Source organism: Dromiciops gliroides, chromosome 2 (genome assembly GCF_019393635.1).
Source record: "Dromiciops gliroides isolate mDroGli1 chromosome 2, mDroGli1.pri, whole genome shotgun sequence".
Classification (NCBI taxonomy): domain Eukaryota; kingdom Metazoa; phylum Chordata; class Mammalia; order Microbiotheria; family Microbiotheriidae; genus Dromiciops; species Dromiciops gliroides.
Window position 1 is genome coordinate 102,408,226 of NC_057862.1, and position 21,383 is coordinate 102,429,608.

Here is a 21,383-nt window from a genome sequence, read left to right on the forward strand (position 1 = left end):
CTTCTCTCTCTAGTGCATGCTTCCAGCAGCTGTATACATGTACTTTCTCTCCCTGAAACCATTGTGCCTGAAAGCTTATAGTTACCTGATGGCTAGCTATGGATAAGATAACATCTAAAGTTAATTGGCCTATTCAGCAATTGAAACTGTGATCCAAGTCTTATCACCCATGCTCTAAGCAAATGAGTAAATTCACAGTACGTTCTAGGTAGGAGAAAAGGAACTTTTAAACCTATAGGATTTTGAGTAGTGTCTGTTTCTAATTACGCTGGAGCTTTAAAAGTTCAAAAAGCATATTTAAGTGCAATATCAAATGAATGCTGCAAACAAAACAAAGGTTTTGACAACCCAATGACAAAAGCCAAAGACTGCTTGCTTTTAGGAAATACTCAAATGTGTTGAAAAGCACAAGGGTCAGAAAAAATAAAACAACCCTTTGGAAACAATTTATTACGATACCATTACTAACTAAATAAAATTACAGAGAAAAAAAAGACAGTCTTCCTCAAAGGCTTTGAATGTAATCCCAAATCTGCCACAACTCTATTTTACCTTCTGTTGCTTCTAGATTTGCTGCTTTTTACTGAAAAGATATTTGGATATTTTGTCTTCAGATGTGCTGTTTTCTGTGGTTGTTAAATTTCTTGATTTTAATGCAAAAACAAAGGATCATTTCCCTTCACAGAAATAAAAGCATTCTTTTATATTAGTGCTTCAGACTTGATATTCATCGTTTTCTTCTAAATGGAATACAGATTTTGGTCCACAAAAACCAGTACATTCTTGCTATTTTAAGTGTTTGCCTTTCTTAAGGATATTATGTACAGTGAGCCAAAAACTAGATCTTCTGCTAACAGTAGATTTAAGCTTTTACATGCCATTAGATCCCTGTGAAATATTTTTAGAATATATTATTCCTCTTACAAGCCTAAACAAAGCCTTGGTTCCAAAAGACAACACAAGAGCTGCTTCATTTAGGGAGGGAAAAAAACATACACCTGCAGACCTTCATTCTTTGAAAAGCCCTATTTTGTAATCACGATAATTGTGTTTGTATACCAAGAACACTTTGGAAATACTATTTTTAAGTAGAACTTAGGGGATATTTTACTTATCCATTGCCAGAACTCTTTAATTGCTTGGTGTACATTTATACATACTTCATTATATCAAGGTCCTTTGATTTCATCAGGATGAATATTCCTTCCACTCTAATATTTATATAGCTTATATATTCGTCATTAGTCACCACGTTTAAAAGTATTTATCACATGATGACCACCTTTTTGATGCTGATCCTCTCATAACTTAAGCTAGTCCTCAGACATATAACAGTGCATCTCCCTGCCATACTTGAAAACTTTTTAGTTTAGTAGGTCCAGCTGCAGCTTATGCTATTTAACTAGCATAGGCTCTTAGAACCCAGGGTTATCTCATTGCTGTAATGAAGCATCAGTGTAAAACTGTAGTGGAGAGGATAAAACATAAAAGCATGTAATCACCCCGTATTTGGCGGCCCTAATACATTCTGTCACACTTTCCAAGAGAATAGCTATCATTTAGCTCAGCTACTTGTAAATGCCAGGTCTTGTTACAGTAGTGGTTACACATCCATCTTCTGTAGTGTTGTCATTCATAATCCAAAATTGATTTCATTGATGCAGGGAACTCCCAGTAAGGAAACTCCCCCTATTAATGAGGATAAGTGACTCCACTGCAAAAAATTATCTTATTTACAGTAAATTTTTCTGATAATTGTTTCTTTTAATAAAATTGACAACCATTTATAAAACCCCTGCTATAATCTAGACATTCTGCTATACACTAGGGATACAAGGAAAAAAGAGAAAGAAAGAAGTTTCTGCCCTCAAGAAACTTACATTCTTTTGAATATATGTGTAAATAAATAATTATATATAAAATATATGTTAAATAGAAGCAAATTTTGGAAGGAAATAAGGGATTGGAAACAAGTTTATATTTTACCCTATTAAGTTTGTTAATAACAGGTAGGTGAGTGACACAATTAGACTTGTGTTTTAAGAAAATCACTTTGGTAACTAAAGAATATAGCAAAATAGATAAGAAGGGAAGTAGAACTTGAGGCAGGAAGCTATTGCAATAGTTTAGGCAAAAAGAGATAGAGAATGCCTGAACTAAGGTGGTGGCCACTAAAGTAGAGAATAGAGGATAGACAAGAGTTTATGGAGATAGAAATGAGAAGCTTTAGCAAGTGATTTGATCTATGAGGATAAGAGAACAGGAGGAAGGAACCTCAGAGATCATCTAATCCAAATTCCTTTATTTTATAGATGAGAAAAACTGAGGCCCAGAGAGGGTAACTAATTTGCCCAACATTACACATACAAGCATGGTAGAGCTGGCATTTGACTCCAAATGCCAGGTCAGATGTAAGGATAGTATCATCCTTGAATTGGAAAGGTACCTATGGAACATCCAGTTTCAGATCCAGTGTATCCTAAATTATTTTCAAAATCAGTTATAATTTTGAAACACATATTGGTCTTTACAAGTAAGAACTTAATTCATTATATTTCTATTACCATTGTCTAGCACAGTATCTGGTATGTGAAAAGAACTTAATAAATTTCTCCACTTCTCCTCCCCATTTTTTTCCTAGTACATTCTTTTTCCCCCTCCTTTTCTTTTCTTCTTTTAAGACCTTCAGAATATGACAGGTTTCTGTTGATGCCTGTGTTTGTATTTCAAAGTTTCAGTTCAGTTCTATTCGTTACATCAAGAATGCTTGAAAGTTTTATGTCGTTAAAGGTTCATCCCCCCCCCCTTCCTCCTCCAAGTTTATTAACTTTTCCTTTCAGTAAATAGGTGCAATGCCTTTGGTTGCCTATATAGTAAGTACTGATAGTAATTTGTTCATTATGGTGCCTTTAAACATAGTGTAATCTCTCTGCTTGTATCTTTTTATCATTTCTGTAGCCTTCTCTGAAATTATGTTTGCTATTAACCCCCCATCCCTTTTTTTTTTTAGTTCACCTGAAGCAAAATAGATTTTGCTCTAGGCCATCATTTTAACTCTTAAGAATATTTGCATTTCAAGTGTACTTCTTGTAAATTCCTACTTTCTAATCTATTCTGCTATCTTTTATGATTCTATGGGTAAGTTCATTTCATCCATATTTGCTTGTTTGTTAATTTTGTATTGTCTTCTTGTACTTTTTCCCCTTTTTTCTCCATCCCCACTATTTACAAATAAGGTGATAGGAGAGAGGGAGTTTGCCTAGCACTTGTGATCTTATAAGTGAAACAGCCTATTTATTCTATTGCAAATCTTTTCTGTCCCTTTACCTGTTACCAGATTTTTGCTTTCTTCCTTCTCATTTAATGCTTTCTTCAAATTCTCTCCAACATTCAAATTTGTTTTGCTTTTGACCTATTCCCTTACCTATTGTGCTCACCCTCTTAGACTCCATCTCAACTTTTCCCTCATCCCATTCCTGCCCCCCCCCCACCATTTCCTTTTGAGGTTGAATATAGATCTATACCAAAATCTATGTGGGGGCATACGGGGGAAGCGTATGTTTTGGAAAGTGGGGAGAGTAATTGTATTCAATTTATCTGGTTCACATGAATGTTAGGTTCATGAGATACCTGTTTCTCCTACCCTTTCCTCTATAGCTATGATCTTTTCTTTTTATGCACCTCTAGTATTGGAAAAGTGATTTCCTTCCCTTTCTCCTCCTTTATTCTCCATTTCTCCCATTTTTCTCTTTCAAGATCACTAAAACAAAACAAAACCACCTACCAGACTCTGTCATTTTTACCTTTATCTATGACCCTTAAAGACACCAAGGTTCTAAAAATAAATTTTATCTTCTTATTAACATGTAAGCAATTCATCGCCACTTATTCCTTTTTAATTAAGCAAATATGTGTACTTTTCTGTTTTTCTCTTGGTGCCATCATTTCCATTTCAAAATGTATACTCAGTTCTGGCTTTTTCATCAGTAATACTTGGACAGCCTTTATTCCATTAAAAGCCCAGTTTCTCCCCCACCCCAATAGAATTATACTTAGTTTTGCTTTTTTCTTAGTTGTAAACCTTTATCTCTTGCTGTTTAAAATGTCACATTCCAAGCTCTTCTTTTCATTTTAAGTGGCAGCTGTTGAGTCTTGTATGAGACTTATTGTGGCTCCTTGGTACTTGAACTCCTTCCTTTTGGATGCTTGTAGTATTTTTTTTTCTTTGACTTAAACTTTGGGTTTGGGCTGTAACATTTCTTGGAGTATCAACTTTGGGGGTTTCTTTATGGACATGACCAGTGGATTTTTTTTCTATTTTTACTTTACTCTCTGGTTTTAGAGTTCTGTCAGCTTTCATTTATAGTTTCTTGAAATCAACTCTGAAGGACTTAAGAAAAATGCAGTCCATCTACAGAGAAAGAATTGATGGTATCTGAATACAGATGGAAGTATATTTTGTTGTTGTTGTTAGTTCCTTTTTCTAAAAAATTTTTTGTCTACTGTTTTCTATGACTGCACAAGTATAACTTATATTGAACTGCTTGAGTTCTTAAGCAGGGATAGGGAGGAAGGAAGAGAATTTTGAACACAGTTTTAAAAATCAGTGTTACAATTTGTTTTTATATATAAGGTGGGGAAAACTCTAAATAAATGAAATTTCTTGAAATATAGTGTTGACTTTTTAAAATGATAGTTTTCAAATAGTCCAATAATTCTTTATATTATCTCTCCTTGATTTATTTTTGGTCAATTATTTTTTATACATTTTTACATTTTTTTTCTATTTTCCAATCTTTTGTTTTTTATTTTAATATTCATTGTCTATTGAGTAATTTTCTGTTTGGCCCATGCTAATTTTATCTTGTTTCATTTTTTCTAGTTACTCTTACATTCTGTGTAGACAGTACATTTTTCCCCCTGAATTTGTTTGGGATCACTATCCTCCTTAGTTTACCTAGCTACCTCTTAAATCAAGATATTCATAGTAGTCAGAGTTTTCTTTGTTTGATCATCTCATCTGCCTCTGTGTCTAAGATGAGGGGTGGGGGAATGGGAGACATGAGACTCGGAAGAATGTATTTAGTTCAGTCTGTGGAACTGGATGGCCTAGGCAGGGCCTGCCTGGTCCTATATATAGTATAGTAACCCAAAAGGGGTTCCTCCTTCAAGGGACTTTGGGCCTGTTCTGTTGTTGGGCTCTGCCTGTGTGCTCCCTCTTGCCATAGAGTCCAGGACCTTCCTCGGCTCTTGGTTCTGCCTGAGGTCTTTTCCCCCTGTTGGTGGGCTCAGGCTCAGGTGCTACTCCCATACTGGACTTCCACAACAGACTTTAGAAACTATTTCAAGATGTATTTTTTCCTAGGGCTTAAGCAAACACTGTTGGAACCTACCTAATACTTCCCAGGACTGCTTTCTTTCAACTTGAGCTCCTACAGCCATGGGTTCAGGCTTCACAGATGGCCCTGTGCAGGTTGTAGACTGCCAACATAACACTAGATCCACCTGGGATGCCTGAGGCTGTTTTATGGACTGGTCATCTTCAGTTTTCCTTCATAATTTCTTGAAATGATATTTATGCTCTTTTTTGTCATAGTTTTCAGGAAGTTCAACAGTTCATAAATTATCTCTTCTTAATCTGTTTTCCAGGTCATTTGTCTAAGACTTTGTAGATCCTGTACTAAGCTGTTAACTTTCAATTTGTCTTCTTTCCAAAGCTCTCATTTCTTTTCTAATTCTTTTTTCTAGCACCCTCATTTCATTTGTGACATTCTTTTAACTCTTATTCATTTCTTGTGCTAATTCTAGTTTGTAGCCTATGCTTTTCTTTGAGGCTTTGTTTTTAAATGGTTTGGAGTTATTTTCTTCTGGGTTTTTGTCTCAAGCATTCCTGGCATTATAATAACACTTTTTAATGGGAATCTTTTTTGTTGTTATTGTTTACTCAATATTCAAGCTTTACTTTCCGAATTGGTACTTTGTATTAAAGCTAAGCTCTGCACATTTCTGCAGGTAATGTCTTGGCCTTGTTTGGTACTATTTCATATTCTTTAGGGTCTTACTGTTGCTTTTTCCAGATATTGAGTGCTTTATTCTTCAGGATCTCAGGGGAGGCTCAGGCTAGGGACTTAACAGTGTGCAAACTTTCAATGCACTCTAAGTACACAAAGGGACAAGCCAAGGGCAGGTAGGTGGCGCAGTGGATAAAGCACTGGCCTTGGATTCAGGAGGACCTGAGTTCAAATCTGGCCTCAGACACTTGACACTTACTAGCTGTGTGACCCTGGGTGAGTCACTTAACCCTCGTTGCCCCACAAAAAAAAAAGAAAGAAAGAAAGAAAGAAAAGAAAAACAAAACAAAACAAAGGGACAAGCCAAAGGAAAAAGCTAATTGCTGCCCACTTGGAGCTTTTCAAACTCCTGGTCCCAGTTTGGGTCTGGACTGATAGGTTAGCCCCTGGTTGGAGCTCCAGTAGACTACCCCAGCCCCGATTCAGCTAGCTGGAAGACCACTGATTCAGAGCAACAGAAGTACAGGTTTCCCATTGGTCTGAGCTCCATACTTTGGTCACTGAACTACAGTCTTCAAACTAGACTCAGATCTGAATGCATTACCTCACTCAGATCAGTGTCATATAGCTGCCATTTACTTCTGTCTCTTCCTGCTCCTTTCTCAGCACATAGCCTCAGGCTAGATGTGAGCTGGATCTGCTGGATAGGCAACTCTTCCTTTTCCTGGAACACAACTGCAGATCAGCTTCATTGTCCAGCCCTTCTAAGTCCACATTAGGTCCACTACTCAGCTCTGGAGTCAGAGCTAAAGAGCTGCCAACCAGCTCCTGTTCTTACTTCCTGCCGAGTTGGGATACTTGCTGGATCCTTATCTACTCCTTGCTCTGGAATACATCTGTTGGTCATACCTCACTTGGGTTCCTGCCTACGTCCTCTGTATGTGCAGACCATCTCTGGGGTTAGAAAAACACAGCTGCTTGCCGGCTTCTATTACTTTTCCTTAGGCTGCAAAAATGACTCAATGTATTTTCTCCTTGGATTTCAGCACACACACCCCTCCACCTTTAACCACCACCACCCCCCCACCTTCACTACTTTGGCACTCTTCTTAGATCTTTGTCGGAGAAGTTGCAGGGAGAGCTAAGCAATGTTGCATCCTCCTGTCCCACCATCTCAGCTATTCTCCTTAGTAGACATCTAATAGATACTTTTAAATGTCTGTGCTGTGTTGAAAAAGAATTGTATAGAGTGGCTCTTCCTAGGCAAGGAGTGATTTTACTAAGCAAAATTAGTAAGACAGCTGATTTTACTACCTACATATCTCCAGTAGAGAGATCATAAAAGGAAAACCAAATGGAAGACTGCTAATTTTTGCAAAGCTATTTTGTAACTTTGATTTACAATCAGAAATTCTATGTAACTTTAATTTATAGGAGTAAGGACCCATAAAGACTATAGACTGAAATATTAGGTACATAAGACACAAATCTTTTCTGTCTGGGTTGTTTTTCCCCTGAAGAATTGCCATGTTATTTGTCTAAGTTGCAGGAGACTATCATAATGATAAGCATTTAGAATCACAATTGTCATAGCTAAATCATCTGTTTCAAAGCTTTCATTTTAAAAATTAGGAAACTGAGGCTTAGGAAAGAAAACTATATATTTCTGAAGCCAGACAGGTAGTTAACAGCAGAACCAGATCTATTTGCCAAAACTAAAACAAGACATTTATGTACCTTAGACAGAGTTCAAAGAGTGTGCCCCAAATATGACTGGAGGTTTTGAGTTTCATATAATACCTGTAATTTGACTTATCACAAAATAAATCCCTGTATGCCATGAAGAATAGACTTCTCTTCTATTGAGTATTTGTGCATAGATTTTTAACAATAGTTTCTTGAATTTACCCTATCACCAAACTGTTACATATTAAGCACCTTGCCTCCCTCCTAGAACTAAGTCTGTACCTAACTCCAAGGGTTCTTTCCACTATGCAATAATGTTTCATTTCATCTCTCGTATTCATACAACTTCCCATCACAACCCTCTCAGGGAGCAATTACAAAACCAAGAAACAGAAAGATTGGCTCAGATCACTCAGACAAAAAGCCTGAACAAACAAGTCAGATTAGACTGAATTCCGATGGCTTTAGAATAAAACTTTAACAATAATTAGAATCATGCTTTCTCTTACATGTGAAAATGTTTTTTTTCCTCTTTTTCCCCATTTATTTAGAATTTTATTTTTTCCTAAATTATATGTAAAACCAATTTAAACGATTTTTAAAACTTTTGTGTTCCAAATTATCTTCTTCCCTCCCCACCCTATCCCCTTAAGAACTCAAGCAATTCAGTATAAGTTATACATGTATAAGTCATCTTACATGTGAAAATGACATTTTAGACCTTAGTCAATAAGTCTTTACTGAGCTTTTCCACCTACAAGGTACAAGGACAAGAATGCTCTAAAGGAGCTTTCATTCTTTGGGGGAGATATCCAGTGCATCTGTAAGTTTATACAGAAGAAATGCAAAATAAATTCAGGTTGAGAGGGCACTAGCAGAAGCAGTGAAAGGGTTCGTGTAAAGAGTAGTGCCTAAGCCAAGTCTTGAAGGAAGTGTAAGAGATTCTGTGAGTCAGCAGTGATGAAGAACGGTATTCCAGGCAGGGGAAACAGTGCCTCTGCACAGTCAGGAAATGGAGAGGCATTTGTGAGGACCAACAACAAGACCATTTTGGCTAGACCTCAGAATTCAGGAAGGGAGAGCAGAGGTTAGTAAAATATACTAAGGCTAGAAAGGGAAGTTGAAGCCTGGTAGTAAAGAACTTTAACTGCCAAAGAAGAATTTCTATTTGATCCTAGAGGCATTAGTTAGGGAGCCCCTAAAGTTTGAGTAAAGGAGCAACATGGTCAGACCTGCAACCTCCTTTCTAATATCTCTTTTCTAGTTTTTTGTTTTTGTTTTTTTGGAGTTTTTCCCCTAAAGGGTATTGGATTTTGATTCAGAAGACCCGAGTTCAAATGCCAACTCTACTGCATACTTCTTGTTTGACATTGGACAAATCACTTCTCTGGGCCTCAGTTTGAAGGGCTAGATGATCTCCGAGATCTTTTCTAACTCAATCCATGACCTTATGTCAATGAACTTGTACTTATCCATCCACCTCCTCAACCATTGCCATGGTAAGCAACAGCACCCATCTGTGAGACAATTAACCAGGGTGAGGTATGCAGTATGTATTCCTGGAATAGAATGAAAGCTGACTGGCTAAGAGAAAAATCAAATTTATGACTTTGTCAGTAGGGCCACATGCCACTAAGTTAACTAGCTCTTGACAGACATGTTACCAAAGAAATAAGTTCCAAAACCACATTATTTCTTATTTCCAATGACTTGATCTATGTTAAATATGCTTTTAAGTATTAACATTACTATATTATTTAAATTGTCACTTCTTATGACCAGTTGACTTGTTAGAGTTTGTTTGCATGTGCACACTTTTATACAGGGAAAAAGAAACATGTCTCTTAAAGATTTTCCATAAATTCAGAGACAATTTGGAAGGAGAATGTAGTACAATAAAATAGGATAATTAAGCAAGAAGAGTAGAGAAGCTATGCACTTAAAGGTAATTACACCAAACCCTCACTACTGCTACAAGGCAAGAGGCCAAGGTCTAAGTGATTTTTAACCACAATCAGGACTTGAAAGGTGGTAGATGCTATTCCCCTCTGTGCCAAATCACTAAGAAAACGTTTATTAGCCCTTTTCTTGCCAAAAAGATACTGGATCTTCACATAAAAAACCAAGCAAATTGTATGGGTAGAATAGCCAACTTGAAATCAGTTGGTTGCATGACCTTGAGCAAGTCATTTAATCTCTCCAAACTTGAGATTTGTAAAATGGGGATAATATATGTAGTACTTATTTCACAAGAGTGTTACTGGACTCGAAATGAAAAACCATAAAGTGCTTTGCAAATCTTAAAGGGCTGCTGCTAGCAAAGAAGCGAGTATTTCATTATGCTTAACCTTGTGAGTGCCCCAACTCATATCTCAAAGTACTTGTGAAATTTACAAACATCAAAGGAACACTATGGTAGTTTCTCTTTTGCCATTAACCTGCTGCATGACCTTGGCCAAATCATTTACCCTTTCTGATCCCCTTCATATAGAAAATGATGAGTCAACTCCAAAGAAAGGATATTTATACAATGACCTGCTTGGGGACCAGAAAGAAAATATTTGAACTTCTATTTGTGGTTCTTATCTTAAAAAATCTAAGAAATTGAGCTCTAGTAATATTTGATATGCAGATTGGTACTGGTCCCTTACTTGGTCATTGTGTTACATGTCACTTAAGGTATGCAAGCTATCCTCTGAGTGAAGAATGGGAATTCCACAGAGCAGAAGGTTAACTGTGGTGCACCCATTCATTTGTTCACATTGGCATATATTGATATATTGCAGTTTACATGTTTGTTGTCAAGGTGGATTTATGGATTACATTACCTAGTTTTAACTAAGCTAACCCTCACCAAACAGACATGTGGTTTTACAGGATTCCTGCATAGAAACCTTGGATTGATTATAATATTAATAATTCAAGCACAAACAAGAACATGGTAGAGCCTCATTTCCTACTCTTGGTACTAACTCCTTTTTCAGACATATTACCAGGTTTTACACACACACACACACACACGTTTACAAGTTGTATGTACTCTATTAATATGATATGTATTTATAAAATATTAACAAAACAAAAGTTTAAAGGATGAAATAAAATAACTAAAAAAACTTTTACTCATAGAGAGTATACAGTCAGAAAGTTTGAAAATCTCTGGCCAAAAAGATCTCTTATGTCTAAGGTCCCTCCTTGAGCTATAATTCTCTGCTTTTAAGTGATCTGGAAATTCACATTCCTACTTCCCTTAATTAGTGGAAGAAAATCTCTACTTTCTTTGTCATAGTTCTTTTCTCAGTTGTTTCTATTAGTGTAGCATCACTGCTACTTCCCTGTTTCCCACTATGCTTCTCTCTTATAGGCAAATAGAATTAATGAAAAACAAAAGACATGTTCACTTCATAAAAATATTTACCAAACATATATGAGATCTCAGTTCCTGTTTGACTGACCTTACAGAAAAAAAACAATCTTTAAAAATGCTATGTGTGGAATGTACTACCAGTAAAGTATTTAAAAAGTATCAAGCAGTAGAAATGATCAAAGTTTTACATTTTATTGAGTGTTACTTTTATAGAGACTGTTACTTAAAAGCTTCCATTTGTCTGTTCGGTATCTGGTCAGTATATTGATAAACTGACACTTCTCTTTCATATGGGATTAAAACCTCCACCAATGTCCTACGTGGAGAAGTGACCCTAACTTCTTGAAGGCTGTGCCAGTGGGAACCCACTCTACCAAGTAAAAAAAATTTTGAGTTTGACCCTAGCAATGGATTGTGTACCTCTCATCTGAGGACCAGCCTAAAGGGCTTTTATCACCATCACCAGGTTATGAATTTTGGAGCCTCAGTTAATCTCGAAGCATTCTTTAAGGTGTGGAGACATTGTGATTTGCAGTGTTTGATAAAGTATCCATCCCAATGAAATCTCAAATCTCTTTAAGTATGGGAATAGAGGAGTGTTCACTTGATTTGTTTTTAAGTCCCAAAATACTACTTCTGGTTTTCAGTTGCTTCACTATCACTATCACTATCTGAACCCCACTCTTGACAGGTTTGTTTTCTCAAAAATATAATTTTAAAAAATGAAGCAGGGGGCGGGGTGGGACTCACATCACATAGTGTCTGCAAGTAAAAGTACCACTTTGGCATTTTTGTGCATACAACATTTGACCTATCCTACCAAAATAGCCATTCAGAAGTCATTCTCCCTTTATTAAGAATGCCCCTGGTGGGGCAGAGCCAAGATGGCAGAGGAAAGGCAGTAATTTCATGGAGCTCCCCACACAATCCCTCCAGATAAGTCCAAATAATGCCAAGAATGCCCCAGTAATATAGAATTACCCATGAGCTGAGTGGCTTCATGCATGATCACTATACATTTCCAGGGCCATGGGTCCAAATTAATGGGATTAGCCCCGTATCTTGGAGTTAGTGTATAACCATAGCCAAGAAGCACAGAACTATGAAAGCCCAACTGTGTATACAATGAAAAACTGCTCTTAAATTATTCTTTAAGAGTGCCTTGAATATAATGGTAGCTTAATACATGCTTGCTTATTGAATTGAATTGTCTTAAGTTTCTGAATAGCTGATGTGGCTATTTTGCTGATAGTGCAGTTTCCCAGGAGCTGTATGACAAAAGCTCATTACCTTGGATAATCTGGAAGGGAGGTGAAAGGATATCTTTCCTTTCTAGCAAGAGAGTGCTGCTTGTCTTGTTTCCCTGAAGTCAAAAAGGGAGAATTATATTTAATGGTAACCTTTATGTTTATCTGCCTTATCTCCCACTTTTAACTTATAAAACTACTCAGCAACAAAGACTCTTTTCCATTGATAGAAACATCACAGCAGCTTGTACTGTACAATTGTTACTTACAGAACATGAAGAAGGGACAGACTAAAGCAGCTAAATGGGAGATAGTCCGAATAATAATCTCATTCAAGGTACATGACCTTATATCTGGCCATGTTAAAGAAATCTCATCAGAGCTGGAAGGGATCTATGAAGCAATACAGTCCAGCCTTCACCTAAAAATCTCCAGTGATGGAAAGCCTATTCACTACCTCCTGAAAGCAGCCCATTCCAAGCCAGGATGTTAGGAAAGTCTTCATAATATCAAGCTCAAATCTGTCTCTCTTGCAACTTCCGCTCATTATTCCTTTTTCTACCCACTTGGCACCAAGTGAAACAAATGTAATCTCTTCCACATGACACCCTTCAAATACTTGAAAAGTTATCATATAAGTTATCCTTTGTCCTGGTTAATTATCCCTGGTTCCCTCCACCAGTCTTTTTGATCATCTCCATTGCCCTGCCCATTCTGGTCACCTTCTTCTAGATATATTCTGTCTTGACAGTGACTTTCTTAAATAGTGTCCAGAACTGAATATAGTATGTCAGATAGATATACCCTATATAGTCTGACTATGGAAGATGAGAGAACTATCATTTCCCTCACACTTTGCCTCTTTTAATTCAACCTAAAATAATATTTGCTTCTTTTACTATGTTTCATTGCTGTCTGTTCACTAAAAACCTTCATATCTTTTTTATATGAGTTGTTTTTAACATGTGCAAAAATGTTCTATTCAGGTAAATTTCATCTTATTAGATTAATTGCATTATTCTTCCTTTCAAACTGTGTGAATTCTAAATTTGTCATTCATGGACATGGATAGGCATGATCTTGCCTTTAAGAAGTTAGAATCTAGTAGACAATATAGGTGACTAATCACTCAGAGAATATGGTTAATATAATAAACACTCAAAAAAGGATGTTAAAGGTTTTAGTATAAGAAAACTGAGGAATTAGAGATTAACTGTAGAATAAGCATCGTGACCATCTTAGAGGAATGCACCTATAGGTCTTAACTTTCATAAGAAGACAAATAGTTGTTCCCCCATTAGTGTTTCCAAGCGTATTTTCACATATAGGAAATCATGGATACCATAATCAATTAGGGTCTTTGAATACCAAGGACACTGGTATAGAGTAAAAACCCAAATATAATCACTTGAAAATACGTTGGGCACTATGGAGGGGAAAAGACAGGCTAGGTAGCAAAAAAAAAAATATGTACTTTTATGTAAAAGAATCAGTCATTTCCAGGCATTATTAGTACTGTGCAAATAATAAATGATTAGCAATTCATGAAAGTATTACTTTAATTATGAAGACTTAGTTATTTCTGTTACATTGTGTATTAGGAAGCCATTACAAAGATAGAAAGTACGAGTAATTTGTGAGGAATAGCAAGTTAATATAGAAGGAATAACATAAGGGTAAACAGGTAGATTGGATCCAAGTTGTGAAGGGCTTTGAAAGCTAAAATGAAAATGTGCATTTGGTCCTAAAGGCAACAGTCACCTATTAGTTTTATTAAGTAGGGTTGTGTCATGATGAGACTTGTACCTTAAGGGAAAACTACTTTGACAACTCCACAAAGAACAGACTGGAGAGGGAAGAGGCCTGATGCCAGATCAATTAGAACGTTATTGTAGATGCCTAGGCTAGAGGTGAGGAAGGCCTGAACTGTGGCCCTGTGTGTATTGCCAGTAGGCAGATGGAAATGCACAACTGAAACTCAGGGTAGAAACTAGGGCTAGTTATGATGATGATGACTAGCATTTATGTAGTACCTACAGTGTGCCAGGCATTGTGTTAAATACCTTACAGATACCTCATTTGAGCCTCACAACCATTTTGGGAGCTAGGTGCTATTATTTGTCCCCATTTTACAACTGAAGAAATTGAGGCAAACAGAGGTTAAGTTACTTGCCCAAGGCAATAAGTATCTAAAGCTGAATTTGAACTCGGGTCTTCCTGATTCGAGACCCAGCACTCTATCCACTGCACCTTCTAGTTGCCTCTAAAATATATAGATTTGGGAACAGTCTTCATAGTGATGATAATTAAATCCACATTGGAGCTGATGAGGTCACCAAGTGAGAATATGAGAACACAGGACAGTCTTGGGCTGCACCCAAAATTAAGGGGTCTAAGCATGTTATGGAAGATGGATATGTTAACCACCCAGGAGCTTGTGACTGAATTTCTAAAATAGATATTGAAGAAATGGTTTAGTTGAGGGAATGGGAAGTATATGGCCCTGTCACAGAAGAGGTTTGGGTAGCAAAGAAATCAAAGGGCCTCAAAGTAAGTTCATTTGGTTATTAACTAGCTTGCGGTGGGGGCTGCTAGGTGGCACAGTGGATAAAAGCACTGGCCCTGGATTCAGGAAGACCTGAGTTCAAATGTGACCTCAGAAACTTGACACTCACTAGCTTGCTGTGAGTGGAGAAGGCAGGCTCTAGCAGAAACCAAACCATAGCCACTTTAAAAATCACAGGCCCATCTTTAATGTGATCCTGTTGTGAAAGCTGAATAATAATATTGCATCAGTATAATTAAGTATCAAGAAAAGGGTGGGGCTTTTTAGAGATTTTTTTATAAAAAAAAAATTACATTTCTTCAGACTGACGTTTGTGTTGCCAGCCTTGTCCAATATCATGTTTGTAATTTAGCATTATTGTAGTGATAAGTTGGCATCTGATCAAGATGGTCCTCCTATATATATGCTCAAGATGACATATTTTTTAATGGTCTGTCTGGTTTAATTAACATACCTTTTTTAATGATGTCTGATTAGAGAAAAGTAATTAGCTTAAAGGGTTTAACCTTACCACATTTATGCATGTTTTTGTATGCTTTATGAAAACTGAGAAAATTTTCACAAAATCTTACTCAGCTTCAAAATTGTGACCTTATAACCAGTTAAGTTTTTGTAAGTGAAATGTCAAAGGGCAAGACAGGGAAGGCTGGTTGTTGTTTGCCACTAGAAATGAGACAAACAAGGAGTATGTCGTCATTTCTTTCTCTCTCTTCACCGACATACCTTACTTCTTGCTATCCTTCTTACTTCCCCACTTCACCTACAACCATGTGGGAAATGCTAGGATTGAGATAGGACTCCATTTTCTGGAATTCAGTGAAACTTTAAGCCCCAGACCTTAAATTTGAAAGTAAAAGTTTCTAAATATAAAAGCCATCTTGCAATCATTTGCAGATCTTTCAGAGACAGTGATGCTAAAACTCTGTCATTACTTTTCGTTTTTAATTCAAAGTTTTCATTGACACAAGAAATGGTAGAAGGAGAAATTTTAGGGATATAGAACTTCCAATGTAACTTTGACACTAGGTAGGCCTCAATTTTGGAATTTGGATTTGATGACCTCTCAGGGCCCTTTGAGCTCTTACCCTGTGTTTCTGTGGCAAAGTATTATTACTAAATCAGTAAGTAGGAAGATTCTCAAATAGTAGAAAAAGTTGCCAAAAAGGCAGTAGACCACCAGGAACAAGATATTCATATAATTCAATTGAACCCACTTTGGTGAAGATTCTAGAGAAATTATGTAAGCAAGGAAAAATTCTTCCATCTTTTGCTTCTTGACTTGAATTACACCAACAGTGCTTCATGGAGCAAAATCAATTACAGAAATATGCTTTGGGTACTTATTCCAGAAAAATAACATTAATAAATGTTTATTCTATTCAAAGGGAAAATAAAGTGCAACATACAGCAATTCTGATATGGCAGAAGTGAAGTCAATGTTCCGGGAAGTCCTTCCCAAACAAGGTAATTACATAATTACCCCCACCAGTAACAGTTATTGGTCCCTACAAAATGACTGGTAATATACCAAGGAATATTTTTTTAAAATAAGCATTCTACGTTAGAATATTCTTCTAGTTTTCAGACCCTATAATTGTTTCCCACAACTGCCATCAAAAGAAGTTTGCCCCAATCCTTCAAACAAACAGGTTTGTAATGCTTTTTTTTTTTTTTTTGGCTGAACAGAATTGAGGGAATGGGAAACCTGAGCTTTCTAAGAAAAGGGTGATAGAAAGGAGATGTACCAGAAATTTTGCACACACCCTGGGGGTGTGTGGGTGTGTACATAACGTTTTACTGTTGCCAAATTTTTTTCGACCCCCACATTGTTACATGACCCCACATGCTAGAGCCTAGGACACTTGAGATGTTGAGTAACTTGCCCAGGATCAGACAGCCTGGTATGCCAAAGGCAAGACTTGAATCCAAGTCTAACTGGCTCTGAGAATAGCTCACTATCCACGATATCACACTGCTGTTAACCATTTCCTGCTTTAAATGGAACACAATATTTTTAAGTTTGTCTGATCCTACCTAGATCTGATAAATACACCAAAGATCCAAACTGATTTTGCAATTTTTGGAGGACCTCAAGTGCTGAGAACCCTACTGCTCCGCAAATCCTAATTCCTCTATTGCCTCTTTAACTTGGTGGAGAAGTCTGAAACAGAGCTAAATGACTTGTTCAGGTCACATGCTAGAGGAGCTGAGGTCCTAACTCCAAACTAAGACTTTATCTGTTGTAGCACACTGTGTCTCATAGCTAGATTTTCGTTTGTCAAAAAGATTAAGAAAGAATAAGGACTTTTGACTACCCCAGTCAGTAACTGGTGTGGCAGTACTCTATCCTGGAAGAGTTCATCTCTCCTTGGCTGCTCTGATCCCAGTTGTATCACAAAATTATCAGCCAAATTCAAACTGGGCTTCACTCACTGGCTGGCTTGACATAAAACACTTGCCATAGCCCACTGGCAGCCATTATCTCAACCATGAAATTCCAAGGCCTCATCATACCTTTGTTATTGTGAAAATGCAGCTTTCCTACCAACCTGTTTTAAGTACAAATCGAAAACATTCCACTACTTTTGCTCAATAATCCATTAATATTTATTTCTCTTTAAACATAGGACAGTTGTCTGTGGAAGATGTGGCCACCATGGTGCTGTGCAAACCCAAACTTCTGCCACTAAAATCTCTGACTCTTGAAAAATTAGAGAAAATGCAGCAAATGGCACAAGAAACTATTCGCCAGCAGGAAATGGCAGAAAAGGAACAGCACCAAGCAAACCAATGAATGATTTATTCATCAATTTTGTTATTTACTTGCTATGATAGGTTTTCAAAATAATTCACATTTGTTTGCTAAACCTGTAAAATCCATTTAAAATAAGGGGACAAGTCATCAAAACAACATAATGAATTTAAGCTTTTGTAATTCCTATTATAGATTATGGTCCAACTTTTACTTTGGCCATATTTTATTTTGATCTTTGGTACACTGTTTAGTGGTTGTTGGAATTCTTAGTTCTACCACATGATTGCCATTTGTCCAGATGTTGTTCAGCATTCCTATTTTTATCAATTTTAGAGATCCAACAACCCATAAAATATGTAACTTTGTGAAAATTCTACACACTGACCTTTTACATGCTATATCAAGACTAAAAATTACATTTACTTTTAAAGTGTTTTGAGTGTGTATATTTGTTTTTCAGTGGACAATGTTGGGGAAAGAAAAGAAATATTTAAAAAACAGAATTACAAAGATACATAAATATATACATATACACACATGTACATATACACACATATACAAACACACACATATATTCAAAAATGCATTAAAATCACACCAAAAATAAGCTAAGTTTCTCTTTAAGGATTCACCTGGGAATCTGAAGCAGAGGGAGAACCTGAATAGATTTGTGAAACAAGAATTCATGGTAGATTGCTCTTACTTTCAGTTGATAAAAACCTCCTATGTTTTACACAATGTTTTTTAACAGAAGTTACAGCCAATCTTTCTTGGCCAGCAGGAGCAAAATAAATGTAGCAATGTTTCTGAACAATAAAGTACATATCTGTCTTAGCATGCTTTAGACTTTACACCCACATTTTGGTACTCACCTTTACAGGTTTTCAATTCTAAAACAGTAATAGTAGAAAGGGGAAATGAGGAATCGTAAGGTCTTTTTAATCAACAGTCTAAACTACACAGTAGTTTTTAAAAGTGAATAGAAAATTTCGATAAGCTACAGAAGGCCTATGAACAAGCAAAGTAGGTCTAATTTCTATCAATAACAAAGCAAGAGTTCTGAACATGTCTGTTTCAACATGGTACAGAGTAATTTAAAAATAGGCCTTCAAGCCTTGCTACATAATTGGACTGAGTCTGAGATTACACAATGGGCAAGCAGTATTTTCAGCAAGGATTAAAAATATGACCTATGATACCCTTGGCTTTTGTTATTTAACAAAGCTAATACTACATTCCTATAATTGGCAACTTAAGAATGTCCATGGGGTTATATCTCATGCAAATTTCTAAACACATGCTTCATATACTCCTAGGTCAAATACTAAAATGTTAGGGAGAGTCTTTTGAATCATATAGGTTTTCAATGTAGTTTTAAAAGAATATTTCCTACATTTGCTCCTTGTCTCCAAAAGAACAAGCACATCATTAGGTTATCATTAGCACATATTTTTAGTTTGTTTTTACCATTTGTACATTTTAAATTACTGATTAATCACAAGGAAAAAAGCTTTTATAATTGTTAGTTAATTTTGAGAAGCTGATAATTTCAGACTTTGAAATTCAGGTAGTAGTAAAAAATTTCATGTGCCCAGTTTAATGAGTCTTTAAGATGTTTTTAAATGATAACTTATTGGGAATTCTCTAAGTAAAATTTATCTTAATAAAGACGCAAAAATACTGCTTCACAAATTTTATTTTGTAATACATTCTTCCAGAACCTGGTTCATTTTTCCAGTTTTGTAGAAAAATAGATGTTCCAGCCACCATTTACTGAACTGTCTAGTCTTTAAGACCAATCAATATGTTCCCTGGAAAGATGAATAAATCTTATGACTAACCCATTTTCTTAAAATTCTTTAAAACAAAGAAATAACCTTTTTGTTCTCCCAAAGCACAGTATTTCAACAGCAGCAGCCAACATGGGGTTTCAGCAGCTTAACTTTACCCCCTATATAAAGCTTTGTATAAACCAGTGATTTTACTACAAAAACACTGTCCTTGAAAGAAAGGAGTGGCAGTCAGACATCAATGCAAAACTTGGAATGATTAGGTCATAAACATGGCACTTACAAAAGGGTAGCTTATTTGAATATACCACTTCAGAGTGGTTATTGTTCTGTTCCCTCAACTTTTATACCCACAAAAAAAAGAAAACTTAAAAAAAAATCCACCTTGAATGTAAGTTTATAAAACTATATCAGAAATGCCTTGTACCCAAAACAAGTGCTTTAAAAAAAAAACTGCTAAGCAACTCTTACAATTCAGATATATTTTTATAACATCTAAGGCTGCAAGAGTTCTTATATTCAGTAGCTCTCTGGCTTAAGACGACCTCCATCTCCTTCACTTACAAAGCGCTTTCTGCCCCTGCAAAAAAAGCACACAATCACAAAATTAAATATAAATTCTGATTACAATCTTTATTTCTATATACCTAAGACAGCAAAAGAATTCCATCTTTTGATATATACAACTTTTTTTAATAGGGGGAGAAAGGGACTCATTTTTTAGCAATTTCCTTTAAAAATATTTTCTGTTCAAATTTTTTTTAATTAAGCTGAAACTGAAGCTTGTTGAATTTTGCTGTTTTCACACTGTATAAATGGGATGGTTATATGTGCATTTTTATGAAACTAAATATTTGCAGCCTGAGATAACTAGCCTTCTTATGTGCCAATTAAAAACATGGAAAATACTTAGAAAAAGAATTGGTCTAAATTATCTAAAATTCTACTTACAATACACATCTCACTATATACTTTGGGCCTCTAACCAATTCCTAAATGATATGAGCCAAGATTCTATTCTATACCACCACAGACCATGAATTGGAAGTAGCCTGAATTCAAGCAGAAATGGGATCAGAACAATAAAGAGTAGGAATCATTTTTTGCTTTGGGCTCGTTAACCCTGAGGACCAAGGTGGGGAAGCCAGAAAGTCAAATGTACAGATAAAATTTGCCTTTTGCCAAATTACTACTCAAATAGAAAAGGCCAACAGAAATACTTAAGAGTAAGCTTCAAAACTAAAAATCAGCAATGTTTTAAAGGAGGTGTGGCTGAGACAACTCACTCCTTTTCATTTGACATGCCCCAAGGACAGAGACTGCTGATTACTGATCTAAGCAAAATAGAGATGAATAAGGGCTAGCAATAGACTACATAAGCATAAGGAAAGTAAGTATACTCTCACTAACTTATGTAGTATTGATGGTTCCTACTAGCAACAGAACTTGTAACTATATTTGGCAAAAAAACTAGGGCATTCCAATCCCTTATTTATATGAGTATAAATAAAAAGTTATGTCACACATCAACCAGCATTTACAATCCATATTAAAAGAATGTGGCTGCTAGGTGGCGCAGTGGATAAAGCACCGGACCTGGAGACAGGAGGACCTGAGTTCAAATAGGCCTCAGACACTTAACACTTACTAGCTGTGTGACCCCAGGCAAGTCACTTAAACCCCAATTGCCTCACCAAAAAAAAAAAAAAAAAGAATGCCATTACAAATATTACTGGACACTTAAAAAAAAAAATCAACCCACTGGCTTTCAGTCTCTTTATCCCCATATCACCAGTGGGATTTCTTCCCATTCTAAAATTAAGGCAAAAGTGGTCTGAACCAGCAGCAGGATGATTTCTAGTATTCTGAATTTAAGTGTCAAGTGTTGTTTTGTTTCAGGTGGGGGCATTGGCAATGAGGGTTAAATGACTTGCCCAGGGTCACACAGCTAGTAAGTGTCT

The 21,383-nt window shown here is 36.2% G+C and overlaps 2 protein-coding genes across 4 annotated transcripts in view; one reads left to right on the forward strand and one right to left on the reverse strand.

Moving 5' to 3' along the window:
• BBIP1 (BBSome interacting protein 1) overlaps nt 1–19,240 on the forward strand; it is a 40,524-nt gene extending 21,284 nt beyond the window's left edge. For both annotated transcript variants that reach the window (XM_043985368.1, XM_043985369.1), the window contains exons 2-3: nt 16,263–16,341; nt 17,505–19,240. In XM_043985368.1, the coding sequence (XP_043841303.1) occupies nt 16,296–16,341; nt 17,505–17,671 (213 nt within the window). In that variant the 5' untranslated portion in view covers nt 16,263–16,295 and the 3' untranslated portion in view covers nt 17,672–19,240. The remainder of the gene's footprint in view (nt 1–16,262; nt 16,342–17,504) is intronic.
• Nucleotides 19,241–19,310: 70 nt separating this feature from the next.
• Nucleotides 19,311–21,383, reverse strand: part of PDCD4 (programmed cell death 4) — a 31,178-nt gene continuing 29,105 nt past the window's right edge. For both annotated transcript variants that reach the window (XM_043985367.1, XM_043985366.1), the window contains one exon: nt 19,311–20,002. In XM_043985367.1, coding sequence (XP_043841302.1) covers nt 19,942–20,002 — 61 coding nt within the window. In that variant the 3' untranslated portion in view covers nt 19,311–19,941. The remainder of the gene's footprint in view (nt 20,003–21,383) is intronic.